General features: G+C 49.5%; 7 protein-coding genes across 7 annotated transcripts; 5 read left to right on the forward strand and 2 right to left on the reverse strand.

Annotated features, from left to right (window-relative positions):
- Positions 1–553: 553 nt before the first annotated feature.
- On the forward strand, positions 554–2,188 carry N7489_005165 (uncharacterized protein; the record flags this gene model as incomplete). Its single annotated transcript, XM_056710917.1, has 1 exon — positions 554–2,188. One exon carries the CDS (start codon positions 554–556, stop codon positions 2,186–2,188), a length of 1,635 nt encoding a protein of 544 aa, XP_056569338.1.
- A 308-nt stretch (positions 2,189–2,496) lies between these two features.
- Positions 2,497–3,066, forward strand: N7489_005166 (cysteine hydrolase family protein; the record flags this gene model as incomplete). Its single annotated transcript, XM_056710918.1, has 1 exon — positions 2,497–3,066. One exon carries the CDS (start codon positions 2,497–2,499, stop codon positions 3,064–3,066), a length of 570 nt encoding a protein of 189 aa, XP_056569339.1.
- A 457-nt stretch (positions 3,067–3,523) lies between these two features.
- N7489_005167 (uncharacterized protein) lies at positions 3,524–6,127 on the forward strand (the record flags this gene model as incomplete). Its single annotated transcript, XM_056710919.1, has 1 exon — positions 3,524–6,127. The coding sequence occupies one exon, from the start codon at positions 3,524–3,526 to the stop codon at positions 6,125–6,127; it is 2,604 nt and encodes an 867-aa protein (XP_056569340.1).
- Positions 6,128–6,503: 376 nt separating this feature from the next.
- Positions 6,504–8,603, reverse strand: N7489_005168 (uncharacterized protein; the record flags this gene model as incomplete). Its single annotated transcript, XM_056710920.1, has 3 exons — positions 6,504–6,712; positions 6,763–7,671; positions 7,718–8,603. 3 exons carry the CDS (start codon positions 8,601–8,603, stop codon positions 6,504–6,506), a joined length of 2,004 nt encoding a protein of 667 aa, XP_056569341.1.
- A 1,059-nt stretch (positions 8,604–9,662) lies between these two features.
- Positions 9,663–10,925, forward strand: N7489_005169 (uncharacterized protein; the record flags this gene model as incomplete). Its single annotated transcript, XM_056710921.1, has 2 exons — positions 9,663–10,372; positions 10,424–10,925. 2 exons carry the CDS (start codon positions 9,663–9,665, stop codon positions 10,923–10,925), a joined length of 1,212 nt encoding a protein of 403 aa, XP_056569342.1.
- Positions 10,926–10,929: 4 nt separating this feature from the next.
- Positions 10,930–12,195, forward strand: N7489_005170 (uncharacterized protein; the record flags this gene model as incomplete). Its single annotated transcript, XM_056710922.1, has 2 exons — positions 10,930–11,306; positions 11,364–12,195. 2 exons carry the CDS (start codon positions 10,930–10,932, stop codon positions 12,193–12,195), a joined length of 1,209 nt encoding a protein of 402 aa, XP_056569343.1.
- Positions 12,196–12,792: 597 nt separating this feature from the next.
- On the reverse strand, positions 12,793–14,527 carry N7489_005171 (uncharacterized protein; the record flags this gene model as incomplete). The annotated part of the gene is made up of 4 exons (XM_056710923.1): positions 12,793–13,446; positions 13,548–13,792; positions 13,861–14,250; positions 14,317–14,527. 4 exons carry the CDS (start codon positions 14,525–14,527, stop codon positions 12,793–12,795), a joined length of 1,500 nt encoding a protein of 499 aa, XP_056569344.1.
- Positions 14,528–15,753: the final 1,226 nt, after the last annotated feature.

Below are 15,753 nucleotides of genomic sequence, written 5' to 3' on the forward strand. Positions count from 1 at the left end.
CATGCATATAGAATAGAATAGCTGCATCAATTTGACACATCCATGTGGGTATCGGGATCCGTACTAGCGGAAACCACGATCACTCAACACATTTTTTTCCTTTTGTATCAACTTTCTCCTTAATTTCCCTCAGTGAAGGCTCATCCTTGCCCACCACGCTAAACGGATGCCAAAGACATTGAAGACTCCCAGTACTTCGAAAGATCAAAGCCACCTAAAATGCTGAAAATGCTCCATGTACGCTAGAAATTTTTGTCGACGCTTTGTGGATACAGGTCACTATGGAAACCAGCCGGCCTGTGGAATAGCATCCACTTTATACCCGAATTGAGAGTTTCCTGCTCAGAGAAAAGGCTCGAATGGCCGTACAAAATGTAGCGATCCAATGTGAGCCAAAAATTCTGCTGAGCTAATAGAGTGGAGGCTCGGTCAATGTTTATAACCCAGCGCAAGGATTTTCTTCTGGGTCAGGATTTCAGGCCGTCTTTTGTCTGAAATTGCCAGTGCCTCTCTTTCAACCTCCCTTGTACATCATAAGATCAGAAGACAGGGTATGCTCACTGTTATTGGGGCGCCTCCATCTCACACAATTACTTCCGAGGTTGCCACGAACCTCGCTGGTGCATATCTGCGAAAGAAGTCTGGTGTCATGGGTCAACCAGCTCTCTCGGTGGAGGACGAGGATGCGGTTGTTGAGCGGATTGAGCGTTGGTTGAATCATGGATTCTTTCCTTATAACATGTTGGCAAAGGATACAGCCAATGCATATTTCAATAACCAGGGCTATAGCCGAAATAGACCAAACCTCAATGCCGGTTGGCAGAAGGGTTTCTGGATGCGTCATCCAGAACTTGCTGATCACGTAGCCAAAGAGCGCGACACACTAAAATTGAAAGGTCCGCACGAAGACCGCAGAGCTCTGAAGTTCTTTCAAGCATTCAAAGATATCAAGCAGAGGTTCCAGGTTTCCAACGACAACATATATGCTATGGAAGATGCCGCATTTGTTACGACCATGTATCGAAAGTCAAGCGTCATGTTTGTTCGACCACCGAACCAACATCACAAGAGAGAAGGACGCGCATTCTCTTCGGTTATCCACTGCTGCTCAACGCGAGGAAAGCATCTGCCGCCATACGTTGTCTGCAGGAGCCAGGATCCACCTCAAACCAAGAACTTCGGTCGCATCAAGGTCTCATTCACTCAGTCAGGATGGGCTGAGTCGAATCATGCACTTGACTGGCTGAAGACCGTTTTCGAGCCAGAGACCCGACCCAAAGGTCGGCGCGAAGCGTGGAGAATTCTGCTGGTCTCCCATCGATTTTGCGTAATCTTTCCTGAGTTCGAAAAGTTCTGCTGGGACCACAGGATTGCTTGTCTTTCCTTTCCCAAGAATGATCAACGATTTTTCAACCCAGTCGAAAACATCGCTTTTGGGCCTATGCAAAGCAGCTATACCGATTACATGAGAAAAAGATTCTCCGATAACAATGGAAATACCATCACACTGGAAGTGAGGGAGTTCGCGTTGTGGATTGATGGCGAGGTAACTTCGTCGAAACGAGCAGAAGAAGCTGCAGATGTTTGGCGTCAAAGCTGCCTTGTACCGTTGGATGAATTTCGCCTTCGCAACTGTCTCCAAGGGAACCGAGCTACGGCTGTGCCAGAAGATAGAACTTCTATTCTCGATAGCCGTCTCTACTCGGATGACACCCCTACGGCAATGGCGAGCACACGTGCCACTTCTCGAACAAGTGTTCCTTTACCTATCATCCCATCCACGGAGCCAATGAGTCAACACTCTACTCCCGAATATTCACCTCCTTCACCACGGCACTCACAGGAGAGCCAAGAGAGGGATGATAGCTCTGCATCGGAGGGAAGTGAATTCGACAGTGAAAGCGAGACTGCCAACAGTCGCCAGCCCATTACACCATGCAGGACACCTAGACTGCCAAAGACTCCTCGGGCCAGGACTCCAGAGACAGGACCATCTGGTTCAGTGATGTCGTCCAAAAGGCACCGGGACATCTTGGATAAATGCATAGAAGGATCACCTCAAACGCAAAAGAGGTATCGCGATGACTTAATTCTGGACCGTGGCGATCTAGAGAAAGAGAATGCTCGTCTGAAAGAAAGGGTTGAGCTTTTGGAGCAGTTTGCGCTCAAGAGACGGAGACTCGACTGATATGCCTTCAATTCTTGCGTGGTATTGCAAACTATTTTCTTTCTTCTCTCATGTATTTAATAACATTGTGCCTAGGTCTACGACGCTTACCGTTTTCCTTCTGTATAAAATGAATGTATAGTTTCAGTTTCCATTCCATATGTCCATGCCGGTACCGGGACCCGTGATACCGGAACCGCAACCATTTAACACATCTCGTTTGATACATATATCAACTTCCTCTTCAACTTTTCCTCTTAAACTTAAACTCATCCTTATTCACTATCTCCCCCTCCAAACCTTCTAACTCCACCTATCAGCAGCCCACCATGGCTACCGTCCTTCTCACCCTGGACGTCCAAAACGGGGTAATCGACCGCCTCGAGAAGACGGAGCCCTACCTCGAACGTCTGGCATCAACCATCACTTCCGCACGCAAGGCCAACGTGAAAATCATCCACGTCATTACCGGTTTCCGCCCAGGCTATCCAGAAAACCACCCTAACAACTCATCTGTGCCCTCTGTCGTCGCACGCGGTGAATATCTCGAAGGCCACTCATCCGTGCAAGTCCACCCAGCCATCGCCCCTGGCTCTGGAGAAGTGGTACTCACCAAGCGTCGTGTCTCGGCCTTCTTTGCTACCGAACTTGATATGCTTTTGCGCTGCGCAAATGCCGAGTCAATCGTTGTCGCGGGCTTGATCACCAGTGGAGCTGTCCTATCGACAGTTCGCCAGGCAATGGATATGGACTACCGCATTACCGTTTTGGAGGATTGCTGCATGGATCGCGATGAGGAGTTGCACCGCGTTCTAATGGAGAAGGTCTTTGCGCGCAAGACGGATGTCGTTTCGGCGAAGGAGTGGGTCGAGAAGCTTCCCATGCTGGAGGAGTGCTAGATATGTCATGTCTGGAGGTATGTATTTTGCTTTCAACGTGGATTCCAGTAGTCCGACTGACTTGTTGCGACAGAGTAGACTGGTCGCGTCGGTCAATCCAAGCACTCGATCCTAGTTACTTTGTGGAAAGCTCACACTGTCCTTTGAATCCATTATGGACAGTCTCCGCGGAAGTATTACACATTGCCTGTTGAACGGACAACTAGGCATTTATTGAGGACTCAATTTGCTTTACCTTCTTAAGACCGATAATTTCTGTCTTAGTGCTATGCACTTCTGACGTGTCAGGGCTGATCGACGTCAGCTAAACCAAGCCACGATGATGCACCAATCCGATGCCACCACGATGTCCTGCTTACGGGATGGCTGAGGGCTACCTACACATGTATTATGTTAAAAAGGCAGATAATCCCAGTTCATTCAAGTGATTCACAGTCTTCTGTGCCCTTTTCCGAAGATGACTTCTGATAATAACGAAAATTTTCCAGATGATTTTCGCGTTAGCACTGATCAAGACCAAGTCGATTATAAATTCCTGAGTGGGATGCCCCCTTTCATGGAATCGGTAGACTCAGCATTGGACCTGGTAGATTCGTCGCCTGGATTTAGGCAGCACGGATGGTTCAAACCGTCCCACATACAGAGGAACGAGACCTTCCCAGACGATCCCGACCAAGTTGCCAGACGCGATTCCCAAGACGGTTCGGCACCTCGGACTTCGTATTCGGAGCCTGATAAAATTGCAGATCGTTTACCTGAGATATCAGAGAGGATCCCTTCATTGAACCACGGTCAGCTATTAAGGCTGAAGGCCCACCTTGAGGCTGTTCTGCAAAGGGTGGATGATAGATTACAAATTGTCCTGGGGGCGCGGGACATCCCCTGGAGAGGGATACTGCACTCAGGAAATGTTATATTGTCACATGGTGTCGATAAGAAGCCGGACCACTCCTTAGCTCCCGGCGGAACAGAACCACAAGAACCCATCGTGCACGAACCAAGACGATCTTCGCTTTCTCATGGCTCTGGCTCGGCTGCATATTCAGTTGCAACAGATATCACAACTCCCGAGTCTGAAGAGGACTCGATAGATGCAGGTATACCCGACACGAAGAATATGGACCACATCTTGGACGCAGCTCGTTATTTCAGTGAATTGGACCAGCTCGAGCTGCAAACCGCACAGAGACTCGGCATGCTAAATGGCACCCGTATCAAGCTTGACTCGCTGGATGACTGTATCGAGTGTCTTGGGAATTGGCAGGCTGCGCTTGGGTATCTGCAGTCCCAAGGATTTTGTGGAAACACCATCAGCATCTTGATCGAAGATCAAGACCGGGATGGCGTTGCCAGTGCCTTCCATATATCACTGGGCCAAGTTGGTGCTTTGCTGGAGACCATTCTGAGCACATTAGAAGAGGGTGCATTAAAAGGATCGGCAATGGCCTGGATGCAGACTATGCTCAATCTTGACAACAATTGGCTCTTTGACTGTGATTCCGTGGAAATTCTTCGGTACCTGTGTAACATCCTGTCTATTGGGATTGTTTCATTCTCCGGTTCACATGTTTGCCGCTTCGATATCAACCTCTGGGATGAAGAGATGGAAGAGATTCCTGTCGGGTTTGGCGGGTATGCCTTCAAGCCGCGGAAGCTGGCTTGCTTGGATGACTTCATAGGTGGTCCTGCATGGATTCTAGGGAAAGTCTCTGCTCCTCCCGAGGGGATGAAGATATCTCTCACTGTACAGGATATTCAGGAATTGTGGGGGCCAGTGTCGCTGGTCGAAGGTACTGCAGACGAAGCGCCAATAATCCAAACAGAGAGAGGCTTTATTATCCCCCTTCCAATACAGCGAGAGTCTTCCGTCTCGGAAGCTTTGGCATACGAGGAGATTGAATGCCACTGGGTGACAGAAATCCCAAGAGATACCTCCGATGAGAGTTTGCATATGAACATTTTCATTGGCAGCAGATCGAGGATATTAATCGGTACAAGCACTGGCATCAAGCCTGGGCTTGTTGTCAATGACAAGTGCAAATCGTCAATCACCAGTATTGGACAACAGATCGCTTGTCGACTCCAGTACCCTGGAACAAGCAAATCAAGATATGTGAGTGACGGGTACGATGTTCAGCTTGCCGGCGGACAATATGTCACAGCCGGACTCGTGAAGAAGTACAAGCGGATCCCGAAGCGCACCCTGAAGGCAATGCTTATCACAGACTGCAAAAAGCCAGACACAAGGCTTATACCACTTCTGAAGCTCCGTGTCGGATTGGAAGTGAGTGCGTGTACCGGAAACGCTCAGCGAGTGACGCTCTGGGATGCTCTTCGCTTTTCTGAAACAAGCACCGAAGACGCAGACCACCCGGCCCATTGCTCCCACAATATCGGCGACAAGAATTGTATCAGTTCATGCTGGACTCGATGGAGGTCACTGGACGACATAGACTCCCTCGACGTGACACCTGCGCAAAGCAAGCTTCTCTCCGGCCTCCAAGCCCGTCGTGTGATTTTAAACTCAATTCTGGCGCTCGAGCACACGGGTATCGACGGCGAAGGAAACCTCCAAGTATCCTGGCCCTTTAGCTATAGCCCAGCCAATTGTCCTGTATTACCATCCACACCGAAAGAGTCCCATAACTGGTTCCGCGTCGTCAAGGATACGCGGGACACGTCGAGCTTTGCCGTCTTCAGTCAAAGGTGTCTGGGGTTGCCGGAGAAAGGAATGATGCGGTCATGCTCTGCACCGTGCAAGGAAAGGCATTCCAAGCCGTTGCAAACTACGCTTTCGACTCGTATTCTGACACCTACTGAAGAAGGTTCAGTGGCTGGACTACTGGTGGGGGTCAAGTTTTTAGTCGGGGAGGCACACTTGACAGTGACGAAGGCAGTGCAGGGCCAGTTGGCAATAATCGCTGCTGTTGGCATGAATCCTCTCAATCCTCTGCGGCATCGATTCCGCGAGATCTTACAAGATGTGGGACCCTACGTCTACAAAGAACATATCTGGCCTGATATCACAGCGGGCCTCTCAGTTCCGGTGTTCGTTTCCTGATAGCACCGGAGGAAATTTAACGGCTTTCCTAAGGCTCGTATACGCGAGTTAGATTACCCCGAGAAGTCAGCACAATGTAACACGAAGCGAGGCATTGGGAGGTGGTTTCTGTGCAAATAGCCGACATTTTGAAGAGTATTGAATATACGAAATGAAAATACAAAACAAAAGTCATTCCTAAGAGCCCTCCAGGGCTGATATATTGCGAAGGAGAAAGCGGCTAGCGAGGTAGGTATGCACTGTGGGCCCTTGGTTAGTACATGCAGCCACTATTCCAAAGCGTGCACTCCATTGCAATAACTTCGTTACATTTGCTTCTCTGGGACAGAATTTATTCACGGATTTCTGCCTCTCCATCACATTCCACATATGATATCTACAACTTCACCTGCCCTCGCTCCTGAGGACCTGCACAGCAAGCCGGCTCGGGGTGCAAGGTCGACTGGTTGAAGGACTGGCTTGAAGCCGGCACATCCAGTGCAGGGTTCTTAGTAAAGAAGCCATCCGGCTTGAGCATCACGCTGACACGCTCCATGGGCATAACAGGGAAGTCCTCAATACGGGGGTTATGAGTGAGGCCGAATGCTGGGGGCAGTTAGCTAATATTGCAGGAGAGGTTAGATGGGATAGCATACTGTGCCAGAGAACAACATCTTCGTTTTCAACTCCGTCATTCCTTCCAGCCCACACTTCCACGCCTTCAGACTGCTTGCTCTGGTTTGTGAACTCGCCGGCGGCGAATAGCTCGTCATCTTGGTATTTAGTAACCCAGATAGGGCGCGTCGCGAAGCGGGCGCGCTTCGAGCCAAATGAGTTTGGACTTGCCAGAAGCATCTGACTTGGCATGGTTTCCAGCTTATATGCGATGGGGTGGTGGGTTATAGGGTTGACAATCGAGTCATTCCGGATCTTGAAAACGCGGTGGCGGTCGACGCTGGTCGAGGCACTGCCGCTTGACTTGATAATGTTCTGTTCTGTGGTGTACCCGACAAGCCATGGGTTGCTGTCATCCTCCGGCATAGGCACGCTTTCTTCGTAGTATACTGTGTTTTTGTAGCCGTCGATGGCAGGGTCGATACGAAGGGAGAACATATGTTGGTGGAAGGGGGCCATAACACCCGGTCCTACGTTCGTACCCCATGGCACGGTTTGGCCGTTCTCGTTTTCGAAGGGCACAGTCGAGAGGATACCGGTTGCTCGTACCTCGAGCTCAATGTTGGCTGCTTGGTCGAGAATAAAAGCGAAGATGTATTCGTAGTTAGCAACGGTGCAAATCATCTGAACCACAAGCTGGCGGTTACGGACGACCGTCGCCGCCCCAGTGCGGTAATTAGTGTGCTTATGTTGCAGCCCATTATCCTGCTCATGCATACAGATGACATTCTTTAGTTGAATCGGTGCTCCCTGTGCATCGGTGCGATAACCGTCGAAATACTTGATGTGACCGAGACAGTCGCAGCCGAGACTCAGTTGGTTAGCTGTAATACCGAAGCCGACGTCACCCACGTCAAATGCTTGCTTGCGGTGGTAGGGAGCACGTGGATCTAGAATAACTTAGCCGGGTTGCTAAAGCAGAGTCATAGAACATACCGGCGTAGGGGACTGTCATCTCAGAGACTGACAGACGGTAGAAGGTGTTGCGACCATCGTAGGTTACATTGTGCAGCACCAAACCCTCTCGGTTGTTGAAGCCCACTCTGAAACGCCACTTCTGCCATGACACGGCATTCCCAATGATATTAAACGACGCTCCCTCTGGTTGCTGGACAATGTAGGGCTTTAGATCAGTGCGCAGAGGCTCGTCCAGCAAATCATGCGCATATTGCACGGTAGGCACCTGCTTCCAGGGCTGAGTCTCGGTGCTTTGAGTATCGGCTCCACCAGGCAGATAGTCCATGCGGACCAGTTTGCGAGTGATGCCATCAAACACAGGGGAAAATTTGCAAGGGAGAGAATACTGGTTATTCTGAGGGTGGTCTGTGGCCACAATGTACATGTAGCACTGGAACAAACGCCGTGTCTCCTTGGCATCATCAGTGCCATAGATCCACGGATCTAAGCAGACGGTGTGGCCAGCCGGAAGCTTCAACTTTTCAATTTCGGCCTTCACGGCTGGATGGCTGAGACATAGCTCCTCAATTTCCATCATTTCGTCAACGTCCAGTGGACCCTGGACGTCCTTGGGTAGCTCTTTTGCTGACACGATGGACTTGGTGTCTGCATTGATCAGAGCCTTGAAGAAAGACCCGTTATCCAACCGGTGGAAGAGGGCCATTAGCAAGCGTGCTGGTTTCAGCGGGCGCACTTCACCTCGGCGCTCGGCCTCGAGGAATGGGACAACCTCATGCTTGGCGGGTTCTTGGAGATCGATGCGTTTGTAGCGCAGCTTAGCACCGGGGAAAGCGGATTCGAGAACGGAGACCGCCAATTGGATCTCCCCAGGTGTGATGGGGTCAAAAGGGTGAAGGCTAGCCATTATAGATAATGTTCAAGGGAGGATGATTTTTCTTCAAGGCGGGGGATAGCAATGCATTTATATATTCGCATGAATCCTGGTCATCCCCTTGGGTTTCCCTTTTGGGTAAATCTTTCGCGCTCCCGTGGCGATCTGATTGGCCAGTTGGGCAAACGGCGCATCTTTTGCTCCAAAGAGTTTAGCGCGTATGGATTCTCGATAAGCGGTGATCGGTGGTGGACTGAGGGGTTCACTGGGGATGATTTGGAGAATAAGTTGGTCCCTGCAATATCTCCAATTCTACTCCGTACTCCGTCCCTTACCAAGAGACAGAAGAATTATGGCTGAAATGAAGTCTTGAGTAGAAATGAAGTTTTTGTGGCCGTGTTGCCTTGCAGCCTTGTGGATCAGGCTACAATTTTAGTCGTCTGCTCTCCCTAATATCCGCTCCCAGCAGTGTTAAATCCCTGTTATACTAAGTATAATCATTGTCCACGGGTACGGTTACTCCCTAGACCTGAGTTCTCATGTTAGACTTTCCTGGGGTAGAGTTCCATTATGGACAATTGTGGATCACACAAGCCCAATATATATAGGGGATTGTTAACTCGACCTCCCCACTTACAAGTACTTAGGGGTTTTAAATGCATTTATCTCATAGCCCCATGTTGGTAAAGCTCTAATTCTTAGCTGTAAAGGTGGCGAAGGCCTTCTTCGTCAGGGGGTTATAGGTGTTTTAACTACTTCCACCGGCTGGATAATTAATACAGATATTGCTGTAACTGGCAGGCCTTCTGTAGCTAGTGTCTGCTTCCTAGACCTAGCTCGATTATATCTGAGCAAATGCCGCAATTATCTTGTCAGATCTTCGGCTGAGAAGAAATAGTGAGCATTAAGGCACCCATGAGCCGAGACACCCTGGTGACAAGGCGATCACTTATAAAATAGGTTGGTTGATCGGGCGCACAGCCGCAATAAAACATGGTGATCATGAGTGTTTGCCAAGTGGCCTGGAAACAAGTAGAAGGCCCCCATCCCCCACTTCAAATCTGAAAATAATTTAGCCTTCCAGTGTTCGCAATGAAAAACCTCGTCCCCTTGCCGGGGAAGCGCAAAGTAGGCAACATATGGGCATGGGCTCGCTCGCTAGCCCCTTCTCAGCGCTACGATGAGGCGGCAGACAGTGATTCACACGATACTGGGCTCCTCGTACTTGCCAGCCAACAGCCGCTGTCTTCCGTCTCGAAAACCCGGACAAAAGAGCGAACCGTCCAAGATCAGACTCTTGTCACTCGTATATCAGGTGAAGCAACAGCTACTACCGACGAACACAGAGACATTCCAGCACATGTTTTGGAAAATAATGGTCCTAACAAACCAAGATCCTCCTGGATTAAAGGTGTATACCTCTGCGGATACGCGACTGCCTGCCTCCTACTATCAAATGTCATATTTGTTTCCGTGCTTGCCGGACTATCGTCCAAGTTCCCGGGATCAGGGGGATCCTCGAATTCAAAAGTGATCTATGACGGTTCTTGTGACGTGACAGGTAGGTGGAACACAGGTCTCCACGTTATAATCAACGTTATCAGCACCTGCACTCTTGCAGCGAGCAATTATTGCATGCAGACTCTTGTCGCCCCAACCAGAGACGAAATTAACATTGCCCACGCAAAACGCTGCTGGCTTGATGTTGGAGGTTCCAGTTTTCGAAACCTCTTCGCTATATCCTATGCCCGACTCGGTCTGTGGATAGTCTTGCTACTTACTGCCACGCCGCTCCATCTATTGTACGTAGGTATGCCTATTGTTCTACTTACAGCGTACTAATGTCGCCTTAGCTATAACTCACTCGTGTTTGCGAGCCTAAATTACAACCATTTCTGGAGCTTTGCCGCCCCACATGATTTTACGCTTGAAGGCGTACGGAATCTCACGACTCCCGCCTTGCAGAATTGTTTTGTGATAGGCGCGGGGGATGCAACGAGTACACATACAGATGAAATATTAGGCTGGAACCAACAAATCCTTAAAATTGAAGGGTCAAAGAGCGATAGGATCTCCGCTGAGGAATGTTACGAAAAAGCTTATAAGACCAATGGCCAATCCGGCTACAAAGGGATAATCCTCCTAACAAGCAACCGAAGTATGAGCGATGGTGGATCTGAGTCTGTCCTTAGAATCAGGGGCTGGAGCCACCCCGGCGAAGTTTGGGCAACTCCGTTTGTGAATTCAGATCCAAAAAACATACAGGATCACGAATGCACATCCGGCTATGCCTTCCCCGGCAATGGCTACTCCTACGATCTCATCCCCACCCCCCCGTTTCAGCTACACCTCTGACACAATGCACGTAACGGATTGTCTGGCAGTCGAGGGAAAAAGCAATTGCCAATTGTTTTACAACCCTATTATCGCCGTGATCGTTATTGTTGCCACCTTCGTCAAAGTTATTGCAATCTTCTTGGCCGCCCAAATTCATAAATCTCGATCGAGCCCGCTCCTCACGTCAGGTGATGCGATAGCTTCATTCCTGGAGGACCCAGATGAGACTACAAAAGGCATGTGCTGGGCATCGATGAACAGCATAAAAAAGAAGAACTGGACAACACGTCCGAAAGGACAGGAACCACAACAGCAGGCCGTGAGATATCAACTTCTCACCAAGCCTCAGCAATGGAGAAAAGCATCTAGTCCAATCCATTGGTTTGTGACTATGTTTATGTGAGCCTCTTGGACCCGATACGCAACCTGAATGCGTATAAGCTAAACAAAATTCAGATTCCTTTTCTGCATTATTACTACTCTTTTAATATACCCGTTCGTGGCTGTGCCGTTCCCTACTACGGACGTAAGCCGTGGAACCGACGAACTTACATGGCAAGCAATCTGGGATTTAGACTCCATGGCAAGACAAAAGGCTAGCACCGCCTCTAGTGGGAGCAATTATTCAGAATTGCAAGGTGTGGTGACTGCAAATAGCGCCCAAATAATAGTCTCGCTTTGCTATTATTTCTATAATAGTCTTCTTACAGGGATGCTATTGAGTGCGGAGTATAGCTCTTATGGGGTTAACAGGAAGCCACTTCGCGTCACTTGGCCTGTTGAGGGTAGCAAGCAGCGTTCAACCTATTGGCTATCTATCCCGTACCCATATGGACTTGCAGCAATGGCGCTGTTCACAATACTCCATTGGCTTGTCTCGCGGGGCATCTATTTTGTTCTGGCTTTTCCTTACGATACAGACGGCAATCTGGTGTACGCGCAGAAGAAAAGTGTACCGGCGTCCTCATATATGGCTTTGATCTGCGCTGCTGTCGTTCTCGCTGTCCTGGGTATCATGGTCATTGGTGTGTCATTCCGGAGACTCAAGTCAGCAATACCTCTCGCCGGAACTTGCAGCGCTGCTATAAGTGCAGCCTGCCATCTGCCCGAGAACGTCCGTACAGACACCGTGACGCACGGTGACCTGATGTGGGGAGAGACCGATCTGCCATGGGCCTTTGACAGCGGGCATGATGATGATGATGATGAAAGCGATCGCCCAAAGGGGCATTGCAGTTTCACCCCATCAGAAGCAAGGCAGCCTTCCTTGGACAAGTTATATGCCTAGATCACAGTTTATTTTGTACAACGACTAATTGCATATCATGGAATAGTTTATCAACAGGCTTTTCTCCCAGGCAGCTTACATGTCGTTTGCCAGTTCAGGGATATTGGTAGATGGGCGACGTTGAGACATATAAATGAGTGCCCAAAAGGCACAAATTCACATAGCGTATCTGGGTTCGGTGGTGAGCCACGGCGACAACGAACAGTCATTAGTTCCATCTGTGCTCTCCCCACCTGAATTTTCTTGCAGTGCATCTTACGACCCTGTATCTTGACATGCATGGACCTTCTCGAGCACCGTGGTATACGAAGACAAACTATCAATAATTTCACATTCGAAGAAGAATGGTTCGCTAAGGCTGCCTCAAGCACGAGTTACATTTCAGATTGCCAGTGGTCACGCAGTACACATTTCATTGATATTCCGTTCTGTCCCTTCATGCAGCGAAGGGCTCTCGGTGGGTATAGCGTGTTAATTTACCGAAGTTTCATAGTGACCTAGACTTCAACGTCCACTGTTCAGATAAAACAAATGAGGAACCTCCAAAAATTCATATCAGACATGGTGAAGCTCGACAGAAAGCCGTTGGGTGCAGACTTAAGCCTTCACCTCTTCCTTCACATAGGTGTTCTCACCGCCGCTTCCCGATCCCGACCGATCGGGCGTACTGGCGCGGAGAGTCTTCTGCATGCGGCGCGCCACGCGGGGCGGGTCAAAGATGTTATTCGACTGGGCAAAGATTTCATCAATCTCTTCAAGCGAGCGACCCTTGGTCTCGGGGAAGAAGAAGTACACGGAGGGCACAATGACGGCGTTGATAACCGCGAAGATAATGTAGTACTTATTGCTAATGCTGTTGAAGCCGATGGGGGTCACTTCAGCGAGCAGGAAGTTGAAAACCCAGACAGTGGCGGTGGAGAGGGCACTGACGGCCGCACGGACCTGTAGAGGAGCCAATTCGGCGGCGTATAGGAAGGTCAAGCCGGAGAATCCGACTGTGAAGATAAACTGGAAGCAGAAAAGCGCAATGACGGCGACCACCAGGGGAGCAGTGTGGCCCTCGGCCTCTGGCGATGTTGTACCGGCAAGAACGGCCATGCAGATAGCCATGGCTCCTGCGCTCCATGTCATGAGTGGTCGACGACCGAGGCGATCGATAGTATAAAATGCGAGCAGACCGCCGAATGGCTGCGTGAGGCCCATTGATGCGGCGAGGATACGGGCCCTCACTTCGTCCATGCCAAGATATTCCTAGGGCGCTGTCAGTTAATGCTACACTCAAACACATAAGTGACGTCTGGGAATCCAGCATAGCAGGTGTATGAGCGAAGAAGACAACAGCATTAACTCACCTGGAAGATAGTCGTCGCGTAGTAGGTGATCAGGTTCACACCACACATCTGCTGGAAGAACTGACCTGTGCAGGCGAGGTATGCACGATGGAAGAGACGCTGCTTATCCATTGTGAAAACAGCGGTCCAGGAAGTATTTCCACAGACAGCGAGAGTAGTTTGAACATCATGGATAACGTTGGAGATCTCGTCCGAATCAGGCTCTAGCTCGAGAAGAGCCGACATGACATTCCGGGCCTCTTGAACTTGGCCGGTCATGATTAGCCAACGGGGGATTCCGGGAGGAATGGGATGGAAGCCATTGCTATGATACAGAAAACTGATGGGAAGGCCAGTGGGAATCGCCATGATGCGGAGTTATTCTTGACGAAGAAGAGTCCGAGATCAATCCAGAGTCCTAGACTGACTCCGGCACCGACAAAAATGCCATCTGTAACGACGTTCGAGCCTCGTTTATGTGCTGGTGAGATTTCAGACTGCCACACTGGCACAGTAGCAGTGTATCCACCAATACCCACGCCAAGAACTAATCTTGCGACGATGAACTGTGCGAAATCAAAGGAGGTTGCCATCAAAATGCAGCCAATCATGCAAACCAAATTGGCCCCGAACATGACCTTCCTCCGCCCTAGCCGATCACCTAAATAGGCGCATGACAAGGCTCCAAAGATACCGCCGACTGTGTAGAGAGCAATGACAGTGCCTATCCATACACAAAATAATTAGAATATCTAGAGACACGAGAGACGTTGTTTTGAAATTGACCGACCTTGAATTGTGGAGTTTTCCGCTTTCAAGGCTCCCTGTGTGTTGATAGTGTCCATGCGAGGGAATTGCTTATTGAAGGCCTGGAGTGTCAAGAGGCCACCAGCCACACTCATATTGTAGCCATAGCAGGTGAAGGTTGGGAATACGACCAGTGCTACTGCTGCTCTGAGGAGTGCATTGCCACGAAGGCCAAAATACGGCTTCAAGCCCATGTTGGAAATGTACAAGGGATAGAGAAAGGATGAAGAGAGTGAATTGGGAGGAGTGGATGGGAAGTGAAGTCAGTGCGATAAGCGACTGCACGCTATTATATCAATAATATTGTAGCGTGTGTTGATATGCAAAACGGTGAGCATTGATGCCGCGAGTACGGTGGCTTGGAAATCCGGGGTCAAAAATCTGGGGTTGAATTTTCGGCCATCGGCGGTCACCGTCAAGGTAGGAGCCAAGAAACTGCTTAATGGAAGCTTCAACTGGGGTGAATAGCGGAAGTCGTATAGGTAAACTGTTAGCACTTCCACGTCAAGAGACTAACATCCGGGCGCTATCCTCCGGGGCATACAGTTTTTACGCCTACACGAAAATAAAGAGGAATTGACAGCTGTGAGGCGTATGATGGAGGATTGAGGTTGGCCAAAGATAAAATTGGATCAGCGGAGGGTTAGGTAAGTGGATTGCGCGACCTCATCCAGTCATATTGGGACATTTGAATCTCGGTATGAGTTGCCTCCCACTGACAGTCTCTTGATTTGCTGGCCTCAACATGCTAACGGCGTAAATGGGCGCCATAGGCCACAAAAAGAGTCGATAGTGGGTAAGGTAGGGTAAGGTAGGGTAAGATGATTTTGGGATCCGAAGGGCTGTGGCGCTGCAGCCTTCCTAAAGAATGTTTAGCGTCTGATACGAATGCATTTCCCAATCTCCCCAATCCATATCTGCCGACATATGCATTACCAATTATTCTGTCTCTTTCAAAGCTCCAAATTACTATTACTATTATTATTATTTTCATCAACAAAATCAACATCAAGGACCCCTCACGTGGTGACAAACCCGAGGCCCGAGCGGAAGGACTTCCCAGGGTTCTTGGACTTGCCCTTCTGGTGGCCCCGCCATGCTCAATCAGTCGGAGGCAGCCGAACACCGAGTCCAGAACACTTGAAGATAATTGTGATCGTCTGTGTCGATCCTGTTATCTCCTAACCTCCAAAGAAGTTAGACCGATAGAGCGATGTTACCGGATGCTACCGCGGGGATGACCGTCCAATGCAGTAGGTGCAGCCATTGATGGCTGCACAATCCACGGTTCATTAACTTCAGATTAATTGAACTCTGATACTGGATGCATGAGGTTTCATCCATGAATTCCAGGGTGTAGATGAGTATATATCATGGTGTGTTATCCTCGAGATGGTAGGGTGATCCAAACACTGAGAAT

The sequence above is a fragment of the Penicillium chrysogenum genome (genome assembly GCF_028827035.1).
Source record: "Penicillium chrysogenum strain IBT 35668 chromosome Unknown utg000002l_segment0_segment0, whole genome shotgun sequence".
Taxonomy (NCBI): domain Eukaryota; kingdom Fungi; phylum Ascomycota; class Eurotiomycetes; order Eurotiales; family Aspergillaceae; genus Penicillium; species Penicillium chrysogenum.